Source organism: Hemiscyllium ocellatum, chromosome 8, assembly GCF_020745735.1.
Source record: "Hemiscyllium ocellatum isolate sHemOce1 chromosome 8, sHemOce1.pat.X.cur, whole genome shotgun sequence".
In the NCBI taxonomy this organism is placed as follows: domain Eukaryota; kingdom Metazoa; phylum Chordata; class Chondrichthyes; order Orectolobiformes; family Hemiscylliidae; genus Hemiscyllium; species Hemiscyllium ocellatum.
This window is the reverse complement of record NC_083408.1, coordinates 68,199,908-68,225,043: the sequence shown is the minus strand read 5'-3', so window position 1 is coordinate 68,225,043 and position 25,136 is coordinate 68,199,908. Positions and strand designations below refer to the sequence as shown.

The 25,136-nt window shown below is 40.2% G+C and overlaps 1 protein-coding gene across 2 annotated transcripts; it reads left to right on the top strand.

Moving 5' to 3' along the window:
- The first annotated feature begins 545 nt into the window (after positions 1-545).
- Positions 546-23,161, top strand: LOC132818292 (galectin-3-like). 2 transcript variants are annotated; one of them, XM_060829139.1, is made up of 6 exons: positions 546-660; positions 5,698-5,709; positions 7,314-7,589; positions 9,513-9,601; positions 20,339-20,510; positions 22,463-23,161. In XM_060829139.1, the coding sequence occupies exons 1-6, from the start codon at positions 658-660 to the stop codon at positions 22,610-22,612; spliced, it is 702 nt and encodes a 233-aa protein (XP_060685122.1). In that variant the 5' UTR covers positions 546-657; the 3' UTR covers positions 22,613-23,161. The 2 variants fall into 2 exon arrangements, with proteins under 2 accessions (XP_060685122.1, XP_060685121.1); XM_060829138.1 differs by lacking the exons at positions 546-660; positions 5,698-5,709 and adding an exon at positions 5,977-6,192.
- Positions 23,162-25,136: the final 1,975 nt, after the last annotated feature.

Genomic DNA, 25,136 nt, shown 5'->3' with positions numbered 1-25,136 from the left:
GAGGGGGGCTGTGGCAGGGTGTTAGGGAGTTTTTGGGGTGAGGGGGGCTGTGGCAGGGTGTTAGGGAGTTTTTGGGGTGAGGGGGGCTGTGGCAGGGTGTTAGGGAGTTTTTGGGGTGAGGGGGGCTGTGGCCGGGTGTTAGGGAGTTTTTGGGGTGAGGGGGGCTGTGGCCGGGTGTTAGGGAGTTTTTGGGGTGAGGGGGGCTGTGGCCGGGTGTTAGGGAGTTTTTGGGGTGAGGGGGGCTGTGGCCGGGTGTTAGGGAGTTTTTGGGGTGAGGGGGGCTGTGGCAGGGTGTTAGGGAGTTTTTGGGGTGAGGGGGGCTGTGGCCGGGTGTTAGGGATTTTTTGGGGTGAGGGGGGCTGTGGCCGGGTATTAGGGATTTTTTGGGGTGAAGGGAGTCTCGGAGTATGAGGGTCTCTGAGGAGAGATCTTGGCTCTCTGGTGAAGCTTTGAGTGACTGAGGTTGCTGTGGGGGGAAGTTGAGCAGCAAGCAGTGTGTCCCAATTATCCAGAGCTCAGGCTTCCTGTCGTTTTCACGCAGCTTAGAAACCTGTTTGTCCAGGTTTTGCTGCTGTTCCTGGGCGGGCGCTCCCTCAGTCGCCATTTGTTAAACCCATCTTGTTCTCGTTTCAGAATCGTTTCTCCTTCAGCAGATTCATGGTAAGAAATGTCAGAATTTTGTTGTGTAAATTGCATTGCACTGCCATGTAGGTTTTTAAGCATTTGATGAACGATCTCTGGTGCTGGACTATAGTATTGCCTTCACCCCTAACCCACGGGGTTTTTTTTCCTCCGTGTTTGGGGCTAACCTCCACATTGAAAAGTTTTTATTAGCACTGTTCATAATATCACGAAGTCTCAGAACACTCGACATCTATTTGAGTTATTTCAGAGCGCAGTCACTGGTGAAGTTTTCACATTGATAAATTGCAGACTGAAGATTGGCATTTTGTGGGAAGACCACAAAAACAAAATAAGTTAACTACTAGAGATGTGACTTTTTTTTAAACAAAAAGGTAGAAAATGCTGACAATATTCAGGCGGCATCTGTGAGGAAACCAGGCAAGTTAATTCATGTTTAAAGCCTGGAGCTGATGTTGGATCAGTTCGTTAATTTTCACAGGAGAATTTTTAAAAAAAATACCACTGTCTTTGTGCTATAAGCTGATGGTTGTTCTCTAAATCATTGGCTTGAAGTGAGATCTACATGGGTGGTCTAGAGCCATAGTTTCATAGGGATTTATCCCACCAAGATATCTTTAGAATACAAGCTTAGAGAACGGTGCAGATGAATTCTGATACTCTCCCTTCAGTACATACATTTTCACCAAGTTTTATTTGTTTTCAAGCAACTGTACGAGCAGAACAACAAATACTATGCAAAAGATATCTGCACTATTACCATTCATATCTATACTTGAACAAATGCCACAAACTATCATTTTAAAGTTACCTTCTCATATCCCAGAAACTAAGTGTACTCTTGTTTTATTATAAGGGTTTTGGAGTTCAGGGAGCTGCTTCTGTTAAACCTGTTGCCATTGTAGGTAATTGTAGCTATGTTTCTGTAGAAACCATATTCTTAGCACAGTTGTAAATAATAATTTTCATTCTGAGAACAGTAGCTACAAACTACCAGGTGCAATGCAGTTTTACTGGGGGTTGTTGACATTTACGGTGATACCAGTCACACACCTACTCCAGCTATCTGGGACTGTCTGCATTCCAGCAGTGTTAAAAGCAATTGATTTGTGAATATCTCTTCTTGAGTACGAGTTAGAACTTCATATTCTCCAGGACTGTTTGACTCCTGCGATCTGTTTAGTTAAATTTGATTTTATACCATTTCCTGCAACAAACTTGCATGGCAGGCAGTGCCTTATAGTACAAAATGTTTCATAGAATTGTACAAACTTACTGTCCATTTGGATGTAAAGATAGAAAATAGGTGTGGGAGGAACCTGTTCAGCCTTTTGAGTCTCCACCACCATTCAATACGATCACTGGTGATCACGCGATTTCAGTGTCCCAGTCCCGCTTTCTCTCCATACCCCTTGATCCTTTAGCTGCAAGGGAATGTCCAGCTCCCTCTTGAATATATCTAATGAACTAGCCCCAACAGCTTTCTGTGGTAGAGAATTCCACAGGTTCACTATTCTGAGTAAAGAAATTCTTCCTCATCTCAGTTCTGCATGGCTTACCCCTGTGATCCCTGTTCTGGATTTCCCTAACATCAGCAACATTCTTCCCACATCTAGCCTGTCCAGTCACATCAGGTTTTTATATGTTTCTATGAAGTTATCCCTCATTCTTCTAAATTCTAGTGAGTACAAGCTTAGTCATCCAGTCTTTCTTTATATGTCAGTGCTGCGATCCCGGGAATCAGTCTGGTGAACCTTTGCTGGACTCCCTCAATAGCAACAATGTCCTTCCTCAGACTACGAGACCAAAACTACACACAAAACTCGAGGTGTGGCCTCACCAAGGTCCTGTGTCTATGCAGCAAGGCATCACTACTCCTATACTCAAATCCTCTCGTTATGAAGAACCAACCTTCCACGAAGACACCCAGGGCTCAAGCACCTCGCCTTTTCCTAAACTGCCACCATTCAGATAATAATCTGCCTTCTTGATTTTGCCACCAAAGGGGATAACCTCACATTTAACCACTTTATGTTGCATTTGCCAAGTATGTGCTCACTCAACCAGCCTGTCAGAGTCACTCTGCAACCTCTTAACATCCTCTTCACAGCACACATTGCTATCCAGCCTAATGTTATCTGCAAATTTGGAGATATTACAATTAATTCCTTAGTCCACATTGTTAATGTGAACAGCTGCGGTCCTGTGGTAACTCACTCGCCAGTGCCTGCCAGACTGAAAAGGACCTGCTTATTCTAACTTTTTGCCTCCTGTCTGCTAACCAGTTCCCTATCCCCATTAATACATTACCTCTGGTACCATGAGCTTTAATTTTGCTTACTAATCGCTTGTGTGGGACCTTGTCAAAAGCCTTTCGAAAGGCTAGATACACAACATCCACTGATTCACCCTTGTCCACTCTCCTGGTCACATCCTCAAAAAATTCCAGAACATTTGTCCAGAATGATTTCCCTTTAGTGAATCCATCCTACTTTGACCAATCCTGTCACTGCTTGCTCAGCTATTGAATCCTTATTGACTTCACCATTTTCCCCACCACCAATGTCAGGCTAAATGGCCTATAAATCCCTGTTTTTTTTCTCTCCCTCCTTTTTAAAAAAGTGGGGTTACATTAGCTACTCTATTTCAATGGAATTCTTCCAGATTTTATAGAATGCTGGAAAGTGATCACCAATGCATCCACTATTTCTAGGTCCTCTTCCTTAAGTAATCTTGGATGCAGAGCATCAGACCCTGGGCTCTTATCGAGTTTTAAACCCATTAATTTCCCCAATACTATCTCCTAACTAATAAAGATTTCCTTTAGTTCATCCTTCATGTTTGACCCTCTGTCCCCTAGCATTTCCAGTTTAACTCATCATGTCAGTGTTGGCCTTAAGAGTGGTTGTGCTTTGTTCCATATCCTGCTACTTATTTGATAGTTCTTCATGTTTTGGTACTTTTTAAAAGTGTTTGTAAAATCATCTTCCAGCCCTTTTTCCAGAGACAGCATTCCCAATCTCAACAAGGCTATGTAAAGTAATCTCCTGTTTACCCCTCCACACATTTTCTCAATAACTTTGAATCTAGAACTTGTACTTATTGCTTCCCTCAGCAGAGAAATTTCCCCTCATTCCTGATGACGGGCTTATGCCGAAATGTCAATTTCCTGCTCCTCGGACGCTGCCTGTGGTGTTTTTCTAGCACCACACTCTTGACTCTGATCTCCAGCATCTGCAGTTCTTATTTTCTCCTAGAGAAATTTCCCCACCTAGCTTTTGAATATCTCAAACTCCCGAGCATCAGACTCCTACTTATATCAGCATCTAACTTTTTGTGTTTCCAGGAATAAAGTCCTAACTTCTATAAACCCTCAATCTCAATAGCATCCGAGTAAACTTCCTTTATATCTATCGACTTTCTGAAGTGTGTTGCCTGGAATTACTACTATTCTACAGTGGAGGCTTAACCTAACTTAATGAAATGTACAAAGTTCTGAAGGGGCCTACCAGAGTAGACTCTGTGAGGTTATTTCCCTTGGTTGGGGAATGTGGAACAGAGGGATACAATTCCATCTTCGTATTTTCCACATTTTAAGTGCAGCTTTAGTTGAAATCTTAATACTTGTTTCTTTTTCTTTTCATTTATTGCTCCTTTTCTCTTTCACTCATTCTCTTTCTCTCTCCCTCTCCCTTTAGCCATGTCCTAGAAAATAGAATGTTTACAAATAAAAAATTATTGCTGACTGTTAAATTCCTTCTTGCTCCACACCCCCTTCCTGATGAAGGGCTTAGACCCAAAACATCGATGCTCCTGCTCTGTGGATGCTGCCTGACTGGCTGTGCTTTTCCAGCGCCACACTCTTCGATTCTGATCTACAGCATCAGCAGTCCTCACTTTCTCCTCCCTGCAACCATTCATGCTCTGATAACTTCTGTAATGTAATGAAAATGCAAATGTTAATGATACAATGATTTAACACTGAACTTGGTAATCATGTGCTTTTGAATCACTGAGAAGAGAGGATGGAATAACCTGGAGTGGAGAGGTGTGTTACAGAGATCAGTACCATATGTAATGGTGCACAAAGAACAATTTATTGGAACTCCTGGAAGTCAGACAGTACAAACATTCAGATTAAAATTCTACCATTCAGTAAGAACACAGTTGGTCTGTTTGTTTCAAATTCCACATTCGCAACTATTCCTATAACTCTTAAATGCATTGCCTGAAAAAAATCTATCTCTGGCTTAAAAATATTCAAGCAGTCCACTTCCAGTACCTTCTGAGGCAGAGAGGTTATAAAATCATACAGCCTTCTGGGAGACAAAGATTCTCCTCTTCTCTATCCAAAAAGATGACCTCTGATTTTTAAATCCAAGATACCCCCCCCACATTACTGGAATCACCCATAAGAGGAAACATAACTTCCATGTCCACCTTGTTAAAACCATTCAGGATTTTAAATACTTCAATTAAGTCACATTCTGCTGTCCTAAACTTCAGTAGAGACCTGCCCATTCTGTCCAACAATATTTTACTATTGGTTAAACCAGGGACCTGGATGTTCGCACCATGTAGAATCAGTCCAATTTAAGGGAGCAATCTGTCAGCAATGCAGGATAGAATCTCCAAGTTCCAGACTTTATTTCAGCCTAATGCATAAGATCTGATAAAGTGAGGCCGGTATCTGTAAAGTTAGTCAAGATTGTCCGACTGGACCTTTGGTACTTTCTCATGAGAGAGAAATGACTGATGGTGGTTTAATCTGAGGGCTACCATGTCTCAGGTTAAGGGAGAGGTTGAGATGGTGAGTCTATCAGTAAAGACAGATCAAATTAACTTTCATATTTATTATGGTTGGAAGTTGTGAGCTTATTTATGTTATAAATCAGTTCTAAAATTTAGAATTAATTTCTTAGTCACAAAAATTAATTTTGATTTGATTTATTATTGTCATGTGTACTGAGGCACAGTGAAAAATGTTGTCTTGTGTGCTTTACAGGCAGATCAAGTGCATTAGAGTAATTTGAACTTGTCATTTTTGTTTTTCAGGACGAATTAGCTGTAAGTATATATGTGTAAATTTCTGCCAAGTCAAAGAACAGGTAAAACCTCAAAAGACAATGCCTTAACAATTGATATTCATGCAGACTTTGTGGAAATAATACTTTTATAAGTACTTTGAAAACATGTGCAATTTTAGTGATTTAATCTTTGTCTTTTCTCCTCGAATTTTGTGCTAATTCTCTCTCTCTCTCTCTCTCTCTGCCTTCCATGTATATGCTTCATCATGGCAATTACAGCTGTGAGTATTGGCAGGCAACATCTTGCATAAGTCTTTTTTCGCCTCTCCACATTTCCACCCACCACTACCTAACGTACAAAAAATTAGAGAAAACTATGATCCTCTGAGCAGATGACCTACAGTCCATCAAATGGTTAATTTGACAGAAATAAAACCGGTTCTGCCAGAGGATTTTGGGAGCAAGAATTGATCAGCAATGCACATTCCAGAATATGCAAGAATGTGGGTGTGGTGAGGAGCCAGTGAGTATGTTGACTAGAATGAGCTACAGAAAAGTGGCGAATCAGACCTGTGTCACATTAGCAAGTAGATTCCACCTTAGGTAATGTTCAGGTCACAAGGTGACCTTATCTGTTGTTATGGCTTTTTTTTGTCAAATTCCACTTTGATATCCTGAGATTTAAAGGTCTTTACCTATGTTTTTCAGTTCCTATTATTGATTCAATCATTTTTTTTCAATGAAAAACAAACAATTCAACATTTTTGTAATTACATTGATTTAATTCAGCATGTTCAGAGACATTAGAGCATAGAATTTTGGTTATTACACGCATGTAGGTTTTTGCCACCCCCACCCCCAATCTGTGTCTCTATTAATTGCTTGTACAGACATCATTCATCTTTCACTGAGACAGGCTGTAATCTTTTTTTTCTCTCGTTTAGGTTGCTTCAATGTCATCTGGTCATTCAATCCTTGCTTCTACATTCGTCATTTGTGAACTTCATTTGTCATTCACCCTCACCACTACTCCACACTCCTTTTTCACTGCTCTCCTTTCAAAATTGAAAACTTTGTTTTATTAAGAACTTATTAGTCATTGAGGCTCCACAAGAGTGAAAGGGCAACACTTCAGAGGTTTTGGTGGGGTGGGGTGATAAATGCCAATCTGCTGAGTTCTTGCTCCCTAAGCTAACTCATGGAGATTTTGTTTTTTTCCCAATTCTCAGAGAGTGGAGTTGCTCAGATGGTTGATTTTTATATGACTGAGAATATTCTGATTTACAAAGCTCCATTTAAGAAGTGCGTCCGACTCACTTGTGTGATTGCCTTAACAACAAAGCTATGGTAAAAGTTTGAGGGATAAAAATTGTGGTGTGTAAGTTATATGGTCACCAAAAGTAGCCAAGGACAAAGCTGAATCCCATTCTTGTCCAATATCAAGATACATCCCTTTGCCACTTTTGGGGAAGCAGGAAAGTTAGTTGTTCTTCTTACTTTTCCATCTTAAATGTGAATGAACTGATGTGGCTTGATGTTATCCAGATGAGATGAGGTCTGTTCTCTGAAAAAGATTAAATAGAGGATATTGCTCCATGCACTAATAAATGAGCTATTGGTCAACTATTTTACTTTATCTTTTAGTTGGAAGATGCTTTGGGTCCTGATTTTTCAAATGCTAACAAACTCCAATCTGGTGGTGTGAGCCCACAGCCTGGATGGCAGGGCCAACAGCCTGGATGGCCATGCCCACAGCCTGGATGGCCGGGCCCACAGCCTGGATGGCCGGGCCCACAGCCTGGATGGCCGGGCCCGCAGCCTGGATGGCCATGCCCGCAGCCCGGACCGGGAGGCCAAATGCCTCCTGCTTCTGGTTCACCTGGAGCCCCTAATCAACCTGCACAAGGAAATGGCACATTGGTAGGTATTGATCTTTTGAATTAACTAAATAGTGCATATTATGATTTCAAGAAGTGGTGAAACTTGTTTTCAGTGTAAGTTATCTGCAACTGAAATTGAGAATCTTTAAATCTCTAGTGTTTGAGACTTGTGCACTTATTTTTAGCCACGTTTTGAATATGGATCAAATTATTTCATTTGATTCTCTTGATCTTACTACAGACTAGAAAACATTACAAGAAACTTCACACAGCTGCTGAGGGAAGTAAATAGGTAAATAAGTATTGTAGAAGAGTTAGGAAAAGAGGCTTACAACTGAGTGTCAATTATGTATTTTGAGAAGACTTTAAATGACATGGCAAAGCAATTGTAGAATTGAAATGTGACAACATAGGAGGAGAATGAATACTTGCACCTGCCCCACAGACTTTCTTTGATTTTTATTTTCATTAGAACTTACTTTAACTGAAGAGTTAGTTCACTACAAAACTCTCCCAGACAGTCAGAGACCTGTGTGAACAGAACTTGTCCTTAAGTAATCAAATTGTAGATTTGTTAAGTGAACATCTAACAGTCCGAACCAGAAATAGGCAGAATAGTGAATTCAATATCAAATCATCTTTAGAAAGTAAGAGGAAGAGAAAGATTGGATGAAGACAAATACAAATTAAAACACTTTTGAAATCCAACAATAATTATGATCTAAAAAAAACGTAAGATATATATTGCAGAAGCAGGCCATTCAACCCGAATCTATGTGGTCATTCATTCTCCAAGTAATTCTTCTCTCTCCTCCTCCAAATGCTTGTCTAGTTTCTTCTTAAATGCATCCATACTGTGAACTCCAACTACTCCCTTTTGTAGAAAGTTGCACCATTCTTAATGTAAATAAGTCTGATGAAAGTTCTGAAGGATACTCAAAACTTCTAAAAGTTCATTTTTAACACTAAAGGGAAGAAAATGCTTGCATTTCTATAGCCTCTTATAATCAATTAAATACGTGCAAAGTATCTTAAAAAGCAGTTGTTTAGCAGTAATTAAGACTTTTTTAGATCCCAACTTTTTACTTGTATTGAAATAGTCATGCCCTAATTTCTGTGAGTTTAATGGATGTGCATAACACTCATAGCAAATTCACACTTGCATTTATTTCAATGACAAGTGTCTCAGCAAGATAACAGTATGGTGAACTTTCTGGAGAAACAGGGAAACTTATAGCAGCTTCCCAATTTCAATGTTTAACTGAGCGTATGCATCACTTAGCTGCAGTCTAATTTGTACTTCAATAATGATGAATGTTGTTATCCTCACTATTAATTGTAGAAAGCAATCTAGCTCAATCAGAATGTACTACATAGATTCATCCAGAATACAATCAGGAATGGAAACTATAATTATAAGAAACCCTTCAAGGTAATGAAACTAATTTTGTTGGACCTCTCTTGTGATGGAAGTGCTAGTCTGTGCTATACAACATTCTCTTGTACTTAATAGCCCTCTGGCTATACAAATTTAGACATGAATTATGGTCACAAAGGTGTGGTATTGAGTGATGAACAAAGCAATACAGGAGTGATGAATCATTTTATTATTGGAAAGGGAAGAGAGCATTCTGCTTGCAGCTGGATTTATCATTTCATTTTGGATCAGTAACACACTGGGACAATTTGCATTGCCCACTCATTGGACATTTTCTAAACTTAATTAATGTGTATGCATCTTCCTTCAATTTAAAGAAAATTGAGAACCAAATCTGATTTAAAAACTCAAACATGCATTGCCTTTTGTTAGTGTCTGAATGCAGTCTGGCTCATAAATGGAATGCATTTAGCACAGTGTAAAACTAGAAATTCTGTAGAGTAAATGGAATATTGATAGAATTGTAAATCTTGAATCTTTCTATTTCAGATTTTTATATTTTTTCTTTTCACTTGATATTTCCAGCCAGTACCTTATGACCTTCCTATCCCAGGAGATTGGCAGCCAGGGAGAATTGTCAAGGTAGTTGGAACTATCAAAATGAATGCTGAAAAGTAAGTTTTTTTTCAATATGGATGAAACCTTTTTAACGTTTACTTAATATTGCACCAATAGTACCCTTCCAGCTTATGTGAGAGTACAGTACTAGCCAATTGTTTGTTACCCACATGATATTAGAAATATGAGAACCACACCCTCTGCAGGTCTTGTTATTGTTAGCATGCATTTGTATAGCTGTTGTCATTCTTCATTCACATGGCCATTCTTGATATTTGAATTTGACCATCAGTTTTGAAGTTCATTTTGGTCCCTTGGAAAGACTGGATGGATCTTCAGCTGCAGGACCAGGAAATCATTTCGAAGCTGAATTCTGCCACTTTTTCTGTCTTACCATTTCAAGAGGAATGACTCTGAGTGAATTAGAACTCATGTGAAGCACAAAGAAAGGCATAATTGTCCAAGACCTTCAAACCTGAAAAACCTCACAATAAATTTCCTTTCTGATCCCTGCAGATTAACTGACTGACAGATTGAACAGTGGCTTGTATTCCATTAGGCCCTATTTTTGCCTTCCCTCCATTATTTATTTGCATGGCAACACCTAATATTCTGAGCCTTGATCAGGAAAATTCCACTTTGTAGATGTAATGGTGCAATGTGTTTTGCATTACATTGAAATTACCCAGTCTTTGCAAAGAGAACAGCACTGGCACCTAGAGCAATTTGGAAATTTTAGTCTACCACACTTTGATGGTGGAGCAAGGACTCTGGAACTTTTAGCTCTAGATTTATGTCTGCATTGATCAATGGAATAGTAGGCTTTTCAGTGGCTGACAGATCCTGAAGCTTATATGAGAGTCAGCAGCACAAATAGTGGAAGCTACTCCACTTTTCAATAAACATATGTAGAATAGTGTCAGATTTTTTTTAAACCGCCTTCCAATATATAAGTTTCATATTTTGCCTTTTGCATGTTTTTCTTCTCCAATCATTACTGAAGTGAGGATGAAAGATCAGGTAGGTTTGGATTGGATTCTTTGCAGTAGCAAACCTTGAGAGAGGACCTGAAGAGATGTATATAATATTGAGAGTAGCATTAATAGGGTGGATAGGAGTGTATTTCTTCCATTTGTACAGAGGTCAATAACTGAGAGATGTAGGTTTAAGATAAGTGGTAGAAAGCTAAGTGGAGAGTTCAAGAAAATTATTGTCACTGAGAGTGGTAGTCAAGAACTTACTGCCTGAAAGAATAATTAAATCAGAAACTCTTGTCACATTTAAGCAAAATTTATATCTTCACTTACATGGCCATGGCTTCCATTGCTTTGAGCTGAAAAATGGGATTAGTGTGATCAGCATGGAAAATGTGGATTGAATAGCCTCCTTGGATGCAATAAATATAGAGGCGTGATCCAGTTGTTGTCTAAATTGGAAACCAAGGACACGAGTAGGTGAAATTACCCAGAGTGAGACATGAAGGGACAGAGTGTCCAAACATATAGCAGCTAATGTCAAATGAGAAAACAGTTAAAAAAGGCAAAACTAGTATTTGGAACAAAATATATGAATTAATGGTGCAAATAGAGGTTGATGGGCTACCTACATTTAATTTTTTCCAGCCATTGCATGGAGCTCTGAGGTCCATGTACAGCAGCGGCCCCACCATTTAAGCTGCCACACTGAAGCAGCATTGATCATAAGATCTATGAGTAGAATTAGTCCATTTGGCCATCAAGTCTGTTCTACCATTCAATCATGGCTAATATGTTTCTCGAGCCCATCATTTTCCAGGCTGCTCTCCATACTCCTTGATTACCTTACTAATCAAGAATGTATCCATCTCTGTGTCTTAAGTACATGACACAGATTAATCACCCTCTAGCTGAAGAAATTCCTCATCTCAGTTGTAAAGTGTGGCACCTTGACTCTGAGGCTGTGCCTTCGGATCCTAGTCTCTCCTACCGGTGGAAACATCTTCCCCACATTCATTCTATCCAGGCCTCTCAATATTCTGTGGCTTTCAATGAGATTTCCCCCCCCCCCGCCCCCCCCCCCCGCCTCCCAAACCTTATAAACTCCATCAAGTCCATCCTGTTCCTGTAGTCCTACCTATCAGATAATTGTCCATGTTTTCTTTTGAAGGTCTGCATTGAATTTGACTCTGTTGCTTTCTCTGGCAGTGCGTTTCAGGATTTAAATTTTCTTTTAATATTATTTTCTCTCCTGTTGCCTTAGATTATTTTGCCATGAATCTGAAATGGTCTTCTGTAGTTCTTGACCATTCTGCCAATTGGAACTGTTTTCTTTCTCTTTCAATTTGGCCTGGATCTGATGATTTTTAAGCACTTCTATCGAATTTCCTCTCCACCTTCAATGATGAGATCAGCCCCAAGTTTGCTAGTCTGTCCAGATGTCTGGTTCCGAGGATGCTCAATCTTTCCTGCAATCTCTTCAATGTCTTCATCCTTCCTTCAAGCGTCGTACCCATAATTGGGCACAACAGTTCTGTTGAGGCCATACCTATGTTATATAAAGGTGGTTGATAACTCACTTTTGTACTCTGCCTCTAATAAATTAAGTTTTTTTAAAAAAATCTGTTTCTTAATGTGACCTGCCAACTTCAAAGATCCATGCGCATACAGTCCCATCTCCTGTGCCCTTTTCTGAAATATATCCTAATGTTTTGGTTGGAAGAACAAGGATAGGTATCACTTTACAATTCTTTGTATTGAATTTCATCTGCCGTGTATCTTGAAGTCCTATCATCTGTCAGTTCACTATACTTGTAGCTTATACCATCTGCAAATTTAGGAATTGTGCTTCATCACCTTCCTCTGCATGAGTGGAGGTATGATTTAGAGAAAGGAACTTACTACACAGTCCAATGTCCTGTAAATTTAAGTGCTGCTGTAAGATAATGCCCACCCTTGGTGTACACTGCTTGTGAAAAAAGTGCTGCTTGTTTGCTTCCAGCAAAAATGTTTTACACCAGTGGAAAGAAGGCTTATTTCTTATGGAAGGTGCTCATTCTAAGGGGTATGGATAGACTGGAATCTAAATAAGGAACATGCTGTCTGGCTGTGGCACATACTTCAGCTCAGAGTGAGGTAGATATCTGAAATATACTCCCTAAAGGAAGTAGTTTGGGTTTGGAGGGATATGAGTCGGTGCTGGCAGGTGAGACTAGATTGGGTTGGGATATCTGGTTGGCATGGAGAGGTTGGACCGAAAGATCTGTTTCCGTGCTGTACATCTCTGACTCTAAGTAGAGACCCAGTAGGACCACTCCTCCTACGAGCCCTTCTTTTACAAGATGATTTTTGTGAACCTCTTCTGGACCATTTCCAAGGCCAGCTCAACCTTTCTTAGATACAGGGCCCAAACTGCTCACAATATTCTAAATGTATACAACCTTAGTGGTATATCTCTGCTCTTGTATCAGCCCTCTTGAAATGAAAGTTAACATTGCATTTGCCTTCCAAACTGCCATCTGAATCTGCATATTCACCTGAAGAGAATTTTGAACTCAAATTCCCAAGTCCCTTTGTGCTTCAGATTGCTGAAGCCTTTCCCTATTTCGAATATGGTATACACCTCTATTCTTCCTATCAAAGTGTGTGACATCACACATTCCGACATTGTATTCCATCTGCAACTTCTTTGCCCATTCTCCTGATACGTTTATGTCCTTCTGCAATCTTGCCACTTCCTCAACACTACTTGCCATACCACCTATCCTGGTGTCATCTGTAAATTTAGCAACAGTGTCCTCAAGATTATTAATGTATTATATGAATAGTGTTGGTTCTAGCACTGACCCCTGTGCTAGACCACTAGTCACCACCTGTCATCCTGAAGAAAAATCCGGTTATTCCTATTCTTTGCCTTCTGCAAGTGAGCCAGGCGAGGAGTGAGGAACGAGAGCACCTTCTTTATTCAGTCCCTCCCAGCTGGTCACAAGAAGGTTAATCTAAAAAATGAGGATCCTTTCCCTCATGCATACCTCTCTCAATTCCATTGTACTCATGCTGTTTGAGAAGTAGACTTCCTTAAGTTAATCAAAGAGTGAGTCTATTAGTTTAAAAATGCAAGAGAATTTAAAATACCACAATATGCATGTAAGATTAGAAATGAGAAATGAAAAAAAAAAACAGTCATAAAGGACATTTCAAATTGTTTTTTTTTAATTCTTGGGGAGTAGTGGTGAAATGTAGCGGCTGTTAAGTTGGGTGATTATGGTGGAGTTGGCTTTAAAGTTGAACAGTTGATTTGAAGATTCTGGGTTTTGCAGGTTTGCCAAGAGGAGTTGTCCTGTTTCTGATTTGGCAGCCATCTTCAATGATAACTTGTGTGTGAGAGAGAAAGCGCTTACACTGTTTCCTTTATGACCAATGTTCTCCAGATGTAGCCTTTGCAGTATACTCTAACCCAGTAGCTCTAGATGTTTAACTAGTTCAAATACACCAATGGTGCTTTTTGGTTTTTAACTCCTCTTGTGTATTCCCAGATGGTGTGTAGGGGCCTGATTGGATAGGCTGGAGGAGTAAGCGTGAGGGAATTGAGAGAATTAAAAGCAAAAATAACTTTTCTGTGTATTAAAGAGAGAGAGGAAATAATTTCCTTGCTTTGGAATTAGTTTAAAAGAAAATCTTTTTGGAGTTGCGTTTCTTTTCCTGTTTCCAGCAGAAAAAGAAAGTACGAGAAATGATTCTGGAGATGAAGGAAATGGCGGGGGAGTGGAATTAGCTGAGTCATAATTGCAGAGAGCCTGCACAGACAAAGAAGCTGAATGATTACTCTTTGTGCTGTTTCTATTCTAGGAATATGATCTTTTGTCCAATGTAGAGCTGCCTTTAGAACTTCCAAGGAGGTGAAGTAATGAAGTAACCAATTCCACAGCACTTTTTGTGGTGGTCTTCTATAGTTCCAATGAAGTTATCATTTGCTCTATTAATATCCCACATACAAAAAGTTTAGATGCTGCCAAAAATGTACATTGTACATTAGAGAGAGTGACAGCTGACAGTTGCTGTGTATCCTTGGATACTGACCTCAGAGCGATACATGTTGGTACAATGCTCTTCAATTAGAAACTCTTATATTTAGGGTGTCATGACAACAAAGCTGTGGGCAGTTTTCTCCTCTGCTTGGACATTAGTACAGCTGTGCCTACATGCCACTCCTAACTTCTTGTATTTTGTTGCATCACATCCTTCCTGATGCTGTCTAATTTTGTCTCAGTAAGAGCCTGACCAGTGTGTGGGTGCAATAAAGCAGCTGATGCAGAAAATGGCATTCAAGACTTTGGAAAATAGGTAGGACCAGGCCCCAGGGATTCCTTCATCCTCCTCCTCATGATTGTCAGAGTCAACAAGGAAGAAATTTGTGTCTTATTTTCTTGTTACTGTTCCACTTCTTTTCCCTGTCATGTATGGTAAATTTATAGACGAGTTCAAGCTCAGAATGAATTATTACTGTCTGATAGTCAGGGAACAAAGAAAGGGTCGAAGTTTGTAACAGTTATTCACAGGAATCCTGTGGTAATAGTAAAAGTTTGTAATCTGATGTCGGCAATATTTCTGTAATCCCGCCATAATCAGGTATCAGGGTCAATATGGAGATCCTTTGATCTCCATGATCACTTCCCTGTAAACTATGAGTTGCTTCAGGTTGGTGGCCTGCCTCCCTCACGTTATATGATACTTCTTCCAGAAACTATTAAGTGCAAGTATATGTTCAGCTGTTACACAGCTGGTGTGGGAATGAATTTGAGAAATGTGGTGGTACCTTAACTGGAGGAAGGGATTTTAAGATTGTGTTTTTCAGGTAATTGATGTTTGATTATTGAAGGAGTCTGTGGTGATAGTGGGCACTTCAATAATCATAATCCAGGATCTTTAGTTAATATGTTAATTATTTGAGTACATAGCAGAAACCTGAAGGGTATGCTGGTCAGAAGGAAGATGGAGCAAATGCAATAACTTGTACTCTGCAATCATGTCGTTGAATTTTTGTGCTACTGGTTTGCAGTCCCAGGAGTGAGGAGTTGGCACTTCCTGCTAGTGCTACTTTCACTACATGGCACAACCTGTATTTTTGTGGTCACCTGGCATGGACATCTCAGTAGTCTGTGTTGCTTGAGCTTAACTTTATTCAGGAGGGTTTGCAAGTCTGTGTTCAAGAAATTGCGGCCATTTTTTTTCCTTTACCTCTGTTTTGCCCGATTCAGCTAAGTTAGCCAATCATAGTTCCTTGATTAGATGCTGATTTCCCCATGCACTTCTCCAATCTTCAGCTAGAATTTGGAGATAATCCTGAGGGACAGGACTTACATGTATTTGGAAAGGCAAGAACTGATTAGGGATAGTCAACATGGCTTTGTGTGAGGGAAATCATGTCTCACAAACTTGATTGAGTTCTGTGAAGAAGTAACAAAGAGGATCAATGAGGGCAGAGCGGTGGACGTGATCTATATGGACTTCAGTAAGGTGTTCAACAAGGTTTCCCATTGTTGAACAATGGAGATTGGTGAACAAGGTTAGATCTCACAGTATACAGGGAGAACTAGCCATTTGGATACAGAACTGACTCGAAGGTAGAAGACAGAAGGTGGTGGTTCAGGGTTGCTTTTTAGACTGGAGGCCTGTGACCAGTGGAATGCCACAAGGATTGTTGTTGGGTCCATTACTTTTCATCATTTTATATAAATGATTTGGAAGTGAATATAGGAGGTACAGTTAGTAAGTTTGCAGATGAGACCAAAATTGGAGATGTAGTGGAGAGCGAAGAAGGTTACCTCCAATTACAATGGAATCTTGATCAAATGGGCCAATGGGCTGAGGAGTGGCAGATGGAGTTTAATTTAGATAAATGTCAGGTGCTGTATTTTGAGAAAGCAAATCTTAGCAGGACTTATACATTTAATGGTAAGGTCCTAAGGAGTGTTGCCGAACAAAGAGACTTTGGAGTGCAGGTTCATAGCTTCTTGAAAGTAGAGTTGCAAGTAGATAGGATAGTGAAGAAGGCATTTAGTATGCTTTCCTTTATAGGTCAGAGCATTGAGTATAGGAGTTGGGAGGTCATGTTGCGGCTGTACAGGACATTGGTTAGACCACCTTTGGAATATTGCATGCAATTCTGGTCTCCTTCCTATCGGAAAGATGTTATAAATGTTGAAAGGGTTCAGAAAAGATTTACAAAGATGTTGCCAGGGTTGGAGGATTTGAGCTATAGGGAAAGGCTGAACAGGCTGGGGCTGTTTTCCCTCGAGTGTCAGAGGCTGAGGGGTGACCTTAGAGAGATTTATAAAATCATGAGGGGCATGGATAAGATAAATAGATAAGGTCTCTTTTTTGGGATGGGGGGAATCCAGAACTAGACTTTAGGGTGAGAGGGGAAAGATATAAAAGGGACCTAAGGGGCAACTTTTTCACACAGAGGGTGGTACATGTATGGAATGAGCTGCTAGAGGAAGTGGTGGAGGCTAGTACAATTGCAGGATTTAAAAGGCAATTTAATGGGTATATGAATAGGAAGGGTTTGGAGGGATATGGGCCAAGTGCTGGCAAATGGAACTAGATTAGGTTAGAATGTCTGGTTGGCATGGACGACTTGGACTGAAAGGTCTGTTTCTGTGCTGTACTTTTCTATAACTGGCCTTTAAAGGCTGTATATTAATTTCCATACAGCCATGCACTGTTTTGTGTGAACCACTGCAACAGTGGATTTGCTAATGAACAGTCCAAGGAAGTTCTTATGTAAATGTCCCTTAAGAATATCTGGAGGCTACAATATCTTCTACAGAGAAGTTTAGACATGCAATCCAGGTCTGCCTGTTCCTGTGCAGTGTGCTATCTTTGTGGTGTATTCTGTTGCTTTTGTTTCTGTTTTGTAAAGGCATTACCTCCTACTTTTCTGAATTGAATTCCATTTGCCACGTTTCTGCCCACCAGACCAGCCCTTAGATATCCTCCTGCAGCTTGCAGCTTTCTTCCTTACAGCCAGTCTTGTGCCTTCTACAAACATCTAGAATCATCATCTTCTTAAATGGAGTATCATTGAGTCTTAATCATTGATATATTGTGCAATGCCTCTGTCCCTGTGCCTTCCCAGATGTGTGTCCTAACATGTCTGAACAGGTTAAGTTTTAAAAAATCGACGTCATGCTGAACCCTGCGGAATGCTTCTCAAGGTATTTTTAATCACTTATTTACACGTTTCTGGTGCAGGTGGATCTTTAAACTGGGCCTAGGCTAGGGACAGTATCATTGTACCACAAGAGCCCCCAGAATGTCCCTAGAAGTGGTCTTCCAGACACAGAAACACCTGTCAACCATTATCATTTGCTTCCTGCTACTGAGCTGATTTTGAATCCAATTTGTGACTTGCCCGTGCATCTATTAAGTTTTTAATATCCTGAGTAATTTGCGATGTGCAATCTTCTCAAAAGCTTTGCTAAAGTCCACGTACGCTATATCAAACATACTGTCCTCATTGACACTTCTTATTACTACCTCAAAAAAATATGCAAATGCGAGTGAAACATGACCTTAGTAAATCCATTTAAATGTCCCTGAATTATTAATGCCTTTCCAAATATTTCCTCTTGCAATGTTAATCCCATCCAATATTTCAGACTCATTGATTATGCATCATTCCCCTCATCAGTAAAGGCCAACACAATATATTCATTGAGAACCATACCCTATGTTTTTCGCTTCGCCATGCAAGTGCCTTTTTTTTTTGGTCTTTACTTGGTCCTCATCTTTCTTTCGAAATCCTGTTCTTATTTGTGTATTTTCACAAGCTCCGAGACTTTGCCTTTGCCTTTGCCTTTTGTTTTTTTGCCAGTGCCTTTTCAGGACATCAGGAAAACTGCCCAGCTTTCACTTTTTTTTTAACCGAGCAATTTTACACTCCAAGCTGAAAGATGAACCATTTTGACTTTACAGAGAGGGATTGCATTATTTTGTTCTCCCTCAGATATGTAAATCAAGTGAAAGATGTATTCATTCATTAAATAGGCAAATTTCAAAGTTTAAAGATAGTATTAGATGCAAAAAAAGGCATAAAAATCGGTAAAAGCAAACAATGGAAACAGTTTAAAAGTCAGCACAGGTGGATCAAGGGATTGATTAAGAAGCAGTAAATAGAATATGAGAGTAGGTTTGCAGGGAACATAAGGACTGACTGTAAAAGTTTCTATAGGTATGTGAAGAGAAAAAGGTTGGTGAAAACGAATGTAGGTGCCTTGTAAATGTCAATATGAAAGTCGTAGGGTATTTTTTTTTGCCATTAATGCTTTGATCCTAATGGGGAGCACTGTTGGGAGATAAAAGCTGAGGCAGATTTCTGCTGTCCGGGTAGGGACTAACGGTGGAGTTGGTGTCCTTGATGTCAGGGAAGAGGTATAGGTTCATGATATGCCACCTTTTACAGGACAGTAACTAAATTGCAACACTCTCTGCATTCAATATCAATAAGAAAATTTCAGCTAGTTTCCCAGTTGAATGAAGAATGACGTAAGGTTTTTCTGATCAGGTTAGATGAAAATCAGTAATATAGTCATAGAGATGTACAGCACGGAAACAGACCCTTCGGTCCAACTTGTCCATGCTGACCAGATATCCCAACCCAATCTAGTCCCACCTGCCAGCACCCGGCCCATATCCCTCCAAATCCTTCCTATTCATATACCCATCCAAATGCCTTTTAAACGTTGCAATTGTACTAACCTCCACACTTCCTCTGGCAGTTCATTCCACACATGTACCACCCTCTGCGTGAAAACATTGTCCATAAGGTCTCTTTTACATCTTTCCCCTCTCACTCTAAACCTATGCTCTCTAGTTCTGGACTCCCCCACCTCAGGGAAAAGACTTTGTCTATTTATCCTATCCATGCTGTTCATAATTTTATAAACCTCTATAAGGTCACCCCTCCGACGCTTCAGGGAAAACCGCCTCAGCCTGTTCAACCTCTCCCTATAGCTCAAATTCTCCAACCCTGGCAACATCCTTGTACATCTTTTCTGAACCCTTTCAAGTTTCACAACATCTTTCCTATAGGAAGGAGACCACAATTGCATGCAATACTCCAACAGTGGCCGAACCAGTGTCCTGTACAACCGCAACATGACCTCCCAACTCCTGTACTCAATACTCTGACCAATAAAGGAAAGCATACCAAACGCCACTTTCACTATGCTATCTACCTGCATGCAATTAAGTGTATAAGTCCTGCTAAGATTTGCTTTCTCAAAATTCAGTACCTTGCATTTATCTGAATTAAACTCCATCTGCCACTTCTCAGCCCATTGGCCCATCTGATCAAGATCCCACTGTAACCTGGGGTAACCTTCTTCACTGTCCACTATACCTCCAATTTTGGTGTCAACTGAAAACTCACTAGCTATACCACTTATGCTCACATCCAAATCACTTATATAAATGATGAAAAGTAGTGGACCCAGCACCAATCCTTGTGGCACGCAACTGATCACAGTCTGAAATGCAACCTTACATCGACACCCTCTGTCTTCTACCTTTTGAGCCAGTTTGATATCCAAATGGCTAGTTCTCCCTGTATTCTGTGAGATCTCACCTTGCTAACTAGTCTCCCATGGGGAACCTAGTTGAACTCCTTACTGAAGTCCACATTGATCACATATACTGCTCTGCAGCCAGAGGAGGCTTACATGGAGAATCGGTACTGGAATGATTTCTTCAGATGAAGAAGCTGTTTGTGTGCTATAAGTTCCACTTAATGTTTGGCTAATTTTATTTTCACAGATTTGTCATCAACGTGTGCTCTGGCCAGGATATTGTGTTTCATTTCAGTGCTCGTTTTAGGGAGGCTGGCTTTAATCAAGTAATGGTTCGTAATTCCAGAATCAATAATGATTGGGGTACAGAAGAAAGGGATACACCAAGATTTCCATTTAAATATGGAGAACGATTTGAAGTAAGTGAAATATTCCTATTCCTGATGACAGCTTTTTTCTATTGAGTCCTAATGATATGCAAAACAATCTTTGAAGAAATGTTAGAAATGTGGCTTGAATTTATTTTAAATTAGTACAGATAAAAGAAATAAACTGTGCAAAATAATTTGAAACTGATCTCAGGGATTTGTTAATTCTGGGGATTTTCTAGGACCTAGTGTTGTGCAACTTTGCCCATTTTTTAGTTGGAATCATTCCATATTTATACCAGCCCCTTAGGGGAGATTCTGTTATGGCTAAACATCCAAAGAGGCAACAGCCACATTGAAACGGCCATGGCTCTTGCATGGTACAGAAGCTCTTACCCGACATGAAGGTGAAGGCTGAATGTTGTCTAGGTCTTGGTGCTTTTGGATATGGACTACTTCAGTAATGGAGGAGTTGGCCTTGTGCAGTAATCAGCAATCATCCTCACTTTAGATCCTCTGAAAGAAGGAATGTCATCAATGAGGAGTTGAGATGTTTTCGTCCTGAATCCCACTGATTCCAGTTTTGCTGGGACTCCTTGATGCCAAATTCGGCTAATTGCTGCCTTCGTCATGGACAGTCACTCTTGCCTCACTGCTAGGATTCGGCCCCTTTGATCATGTTTTGGACAAAAGCTGTAATGAGGTCAGGAGCTGAGTGGCTCTGGCGGAACTCAAACTATATAGCTCATTTTGATAGCACTGACTACAACCTTCCTTCACGTTGTTGATCATTGAGAATAAACTGACAGGAGGTATCAAATTTGTTCGGCTTTTCACAGGCAGCATCTACTTGGGCTTTTACCTACATTGCTGGATACTTTTAAATGGAAGTTTGGAAGTATCTAAATTTGTTGGCCCCTTAACACAGCAAATAGAAATAAAATTGAATTCAGTAACTGTTGGTCATAGAATCAGAGATGTACAGCACAGAAACAGATCCTTCGGTACAACCCGTCCATGCTGACCAGATATCCCAACTCAATCTAGTCCCACCTGCCAGCACACGGCCCATATCCCTCCAAACCCTTATTCATATACCCATCCAAATGCCTCTTAAATGTTGCAATTGTACCAGCCTCCACCACATCCTCTGGCAGCTCATTCCATAAATGTGCCACTGTGTTTATGAAAAGGTTGCCCCGTGGATCTTTTTTATATCTTTCCCCTCTTGCCCTAAATCCAAGCCCTCTAGTTGTAGACTCCCCTACCCCAGAGAAAAGACTTTGTCCTATCCATGCCCCTCATATATCTGTAAGCCTCTATAAGGTCACCTCTCAGCTTCCGAAGTTCCAGGGAAAACAGCCTCAGCCTGTTCACTTTCTCTCTATAGCTCAAATCCTCCAACCCTGGCAACATCCTTGTAACCCTTTTCTGAACCCTTTCAAATTTCACAACATCTTTCCTATAGGAAGAAGACCAGAATTGCACACAATATTCCAACAGTGGCCTAACCAATGTCCAGTACAGCTGCAACATGACCCCCTGTACTCAATACTCTGACCAATAAAGGAAAGCATACCAAACGCCGCCTTCACTATCCTATCTGTCTGTGACTCCACTTTCAAGGAGCTGTGAACAAGGATCGGTGCTGGGTCCACTGTTTTTTATCATTTGTATATGATACCTGCTATGTTCCTTGCTATGTACAGGTACAGTTAGTAAGTTTTGCAGGTGACACCAAAATTGGAGGTGTAGTGGACAGCGAAGAAGGTTACCTCAGATTACGATGGGATCTTGATCAGATGGGACATTGGGCTGAGGAATGGTACATGGAATTTAATTAAGACAAATGGAAGGTGCTGCATTTTGGGAAAACAAATCTTAGCAGGACTTATACATTTAATGGTAAGATCCTAAGGAGTGTTGTTGAACAAAGAGACCTTGGAGTGCAGGTGGTAAACATAGAGTAGTTATGTTTGTAATCTTACTTTCATTTTCTCCAGGTTCTGATTCTTGGTGAACCAAACCAATATAAGTTCGCTGCAAACAATCAACATTTGTTCGAGTTCAAACATCGTTACAAAACTTTGCAAGATGTTACGAAGGTTTCTGTCTACGGTGAATTTGATCTACATGCAATATCAATGACATAAACACCAAAAAAATTATTTGTATTATCTCCAGCATTTACTGAATATACGTACATATATATTTTTCTGTTCATTATTTTCTATCCAAACTAATGGTTGATTTGGATTGATTAAAAAGCTGTAACATAATTGAGTATTCCTACAGATTCCCAAACTTAGAATGAATACTTTTATTAATTGCATTTACTTTACAATTCTGCTATCATTGAATCTGTCTGAGAAAACCAGAGAGTTATTATAACAGGCCATTCAGACCATTGAGTCTATGGGAGTATTTACCCCAAATAAAATGGCTTACTTTTCCCACTTCTTGCTTGTTTCATTACTCTTTAATACTCCCCCTTCTCAGACAATATCTCATTGCTTTTGAAATGACTCAAAGTTTTCTTCATGATTGAGGAAGTCACATTTCACACAGTACTTTTTTTTCCAATCCCTAATTTTCTTGTGTTTGTATTTGATCCTGTCTGCTCAAGTAATTCAACAGAGATTTAAAAAAAACTGTACGTGCTGGAATCCAAAATAGACAGGCAAGCGGCTGGAAGAACACATAAAGGTAGGCAACATCAGGAGGTGGAGAAGTCAACGTTTCGGGTGTAACCCTTCTCTCCTGAAGGATGGTTACACCTAAAACATTGACTTTTCCACCTCCTGATGCTGCCTACCTTTGTGTGTTCTTCCAGCCTCCTGCCTGTCTATCCTAATAATTCATCAACCAGTACAACCAATTTGTTATTACATATCTTTATTGTTAACCCTATAAGACTGTGAACACCTTTTATTAGGCCATTTCATAAGCTTCTCAACTACAAGGTGTAAAATTCTAAATTCTCAAGAATTATATCTTGAACCTAGCATCATTTCAGTGAATTTATGTTGCTTATCTTCCCTTATTCCCATTTCTTTATATCTTTGCAACTATACACGATACACCACCTACAGCTTATATATTTATTCATCCAAATCCTCAGATTGGAGCTGGAGCTGACTGCAAAACAGCCATTCCTTTCTAAAATGTGTGAAGCTTTGTGTAGCCCACCATCGCCCCATGACCGCATTGTTTTCCAGATGTGCTGTCTGTAATTGAATATCTGAGTCAATAATGACCAAGAATTCCCAATGATCAGAGAGTTGTTTCTACAGCATATGTTAGAGTTGTGTCAGGACCACACAGAAATTCCTATGCAGATAACTCCAAGAGGGTTTCCCTGGAAATTGAAAGTTCTGATCAGTAACTCCCCTGTCTCTGGAAATCTCCAAAAATGACTCTCCTTAAATTCAGAAATTGGAGGGTTCCAATTCCCTGAAGCTTAATAGTTCCCACGACAAGTTAGAGGATTAAAAACCTACTCTGATTCCTGGGTAACTATTAAACTGAAACTCTGACTCACCCTGTTTCCCCTCTTTCCCCCCCCCCCCCCAAAAAAAATCTGCATTCTCCAAACCTCAAGGCATCCTTCAATCTGATATTCTGCACCAGCCCCGCTTGCTCCTGCCAGACTGGCAGCCACCCTCCCTCACCACCCAAACCACTTGAAACATTCAACCAGTTATCTGGCACCCTTGCCCCTAAAACCATCTCGCACCCCACCCTGAACTCAAATGCCTCTCAAATTCTCACCTACCTGTCAGTGTACCCACTAATCACCCTGAAGGATGACCACCTCCCACCCCACCCCACCCCCACACAACTAGCACTCTCATTTTTAGGTACCCCACTCACTTCCTCATCCGTCGCATCACTTCCCCCCCCCCCCCCCCCCCCCCCCGCTCATTCCCCAGGGCCTTCGGATGATTCCATCCTGACATACCGGGTTGCTCCTCTGCTAAGTGGACCCTCTCCCCAGTTTTCACTGATGCATGCATTTGGGAGTGGCCAGACTCTGAAATTAGCCAGATAAACCATCAAAAGGTAAATGGGTGACAAACAGAGAATTATTGTCAATTAAACCTGCTCCAACTCTAATCTGAAAATCTGGGCCAATACTGTGATTTAAAATTGAGGAATTGATCATGTGTGTAATTTGACCAAACTTTATATTTACTGATGCAATAAATAAAATTGATCAAATTATTTTGTGTGTATATGTGTTAAAACCTTTGTAGGAGAATTACATTGTCACTGTAATCTCATGATTGCATGGGTCACATTACAAAACAAAAATACTTTATCAAAAATCAAGCTGACCAATGAAATATCTTCTCTGGTTTTAAACAATAAGATCTATTAACCAAATTTCTTAAACATAATTATTGGTTTATTATCAAAATGGAAGTTGTTTAATGAAGGTACGATAATTGGGTAATGTACATAGTTTGTAATACAGTAATTGAAAAACATTTAGATTAGATTACTTACAGTGTAGAAACAGGCCCTTCGGCCCAACAAGTCCACACCAACCCGCAACCCACCCATACCCCTACATTTACCCCTTACCTAACACAACGGGCAATTTAGCATGGCCAATTCACCTGACCTGCACATCTTTGGACCGTGGGAGGAAACCGGAGCACCCGGAAGAAACCC

What these genes read in the sequence shown, in the direction of transcription:
- LOC132818292 (XM_060829138.1), top strand. Translation starts at nt 6,163, where the DNA reads ATGCAAGAATGTGGGTGTGGTGAGGAGCCA. An exon ending in CACAAGGAAATGGCACATTG is followed by an intron (nt 7,590 to 9,512) that starts GTAGGTATTGAT and finishes TGATATTTCCAG; the next exon opens with CCAGTACCTTATGACCTTCC. An exon ending in ATCAAAATGAATGCTGAAAA is followed by an intron (nt 9,602 to 20,338) that starts GTAAGTTTTTTT and finishes TTATTTTCACAG; the next exon opens with ATTTGTCATCAACGTGTGCT.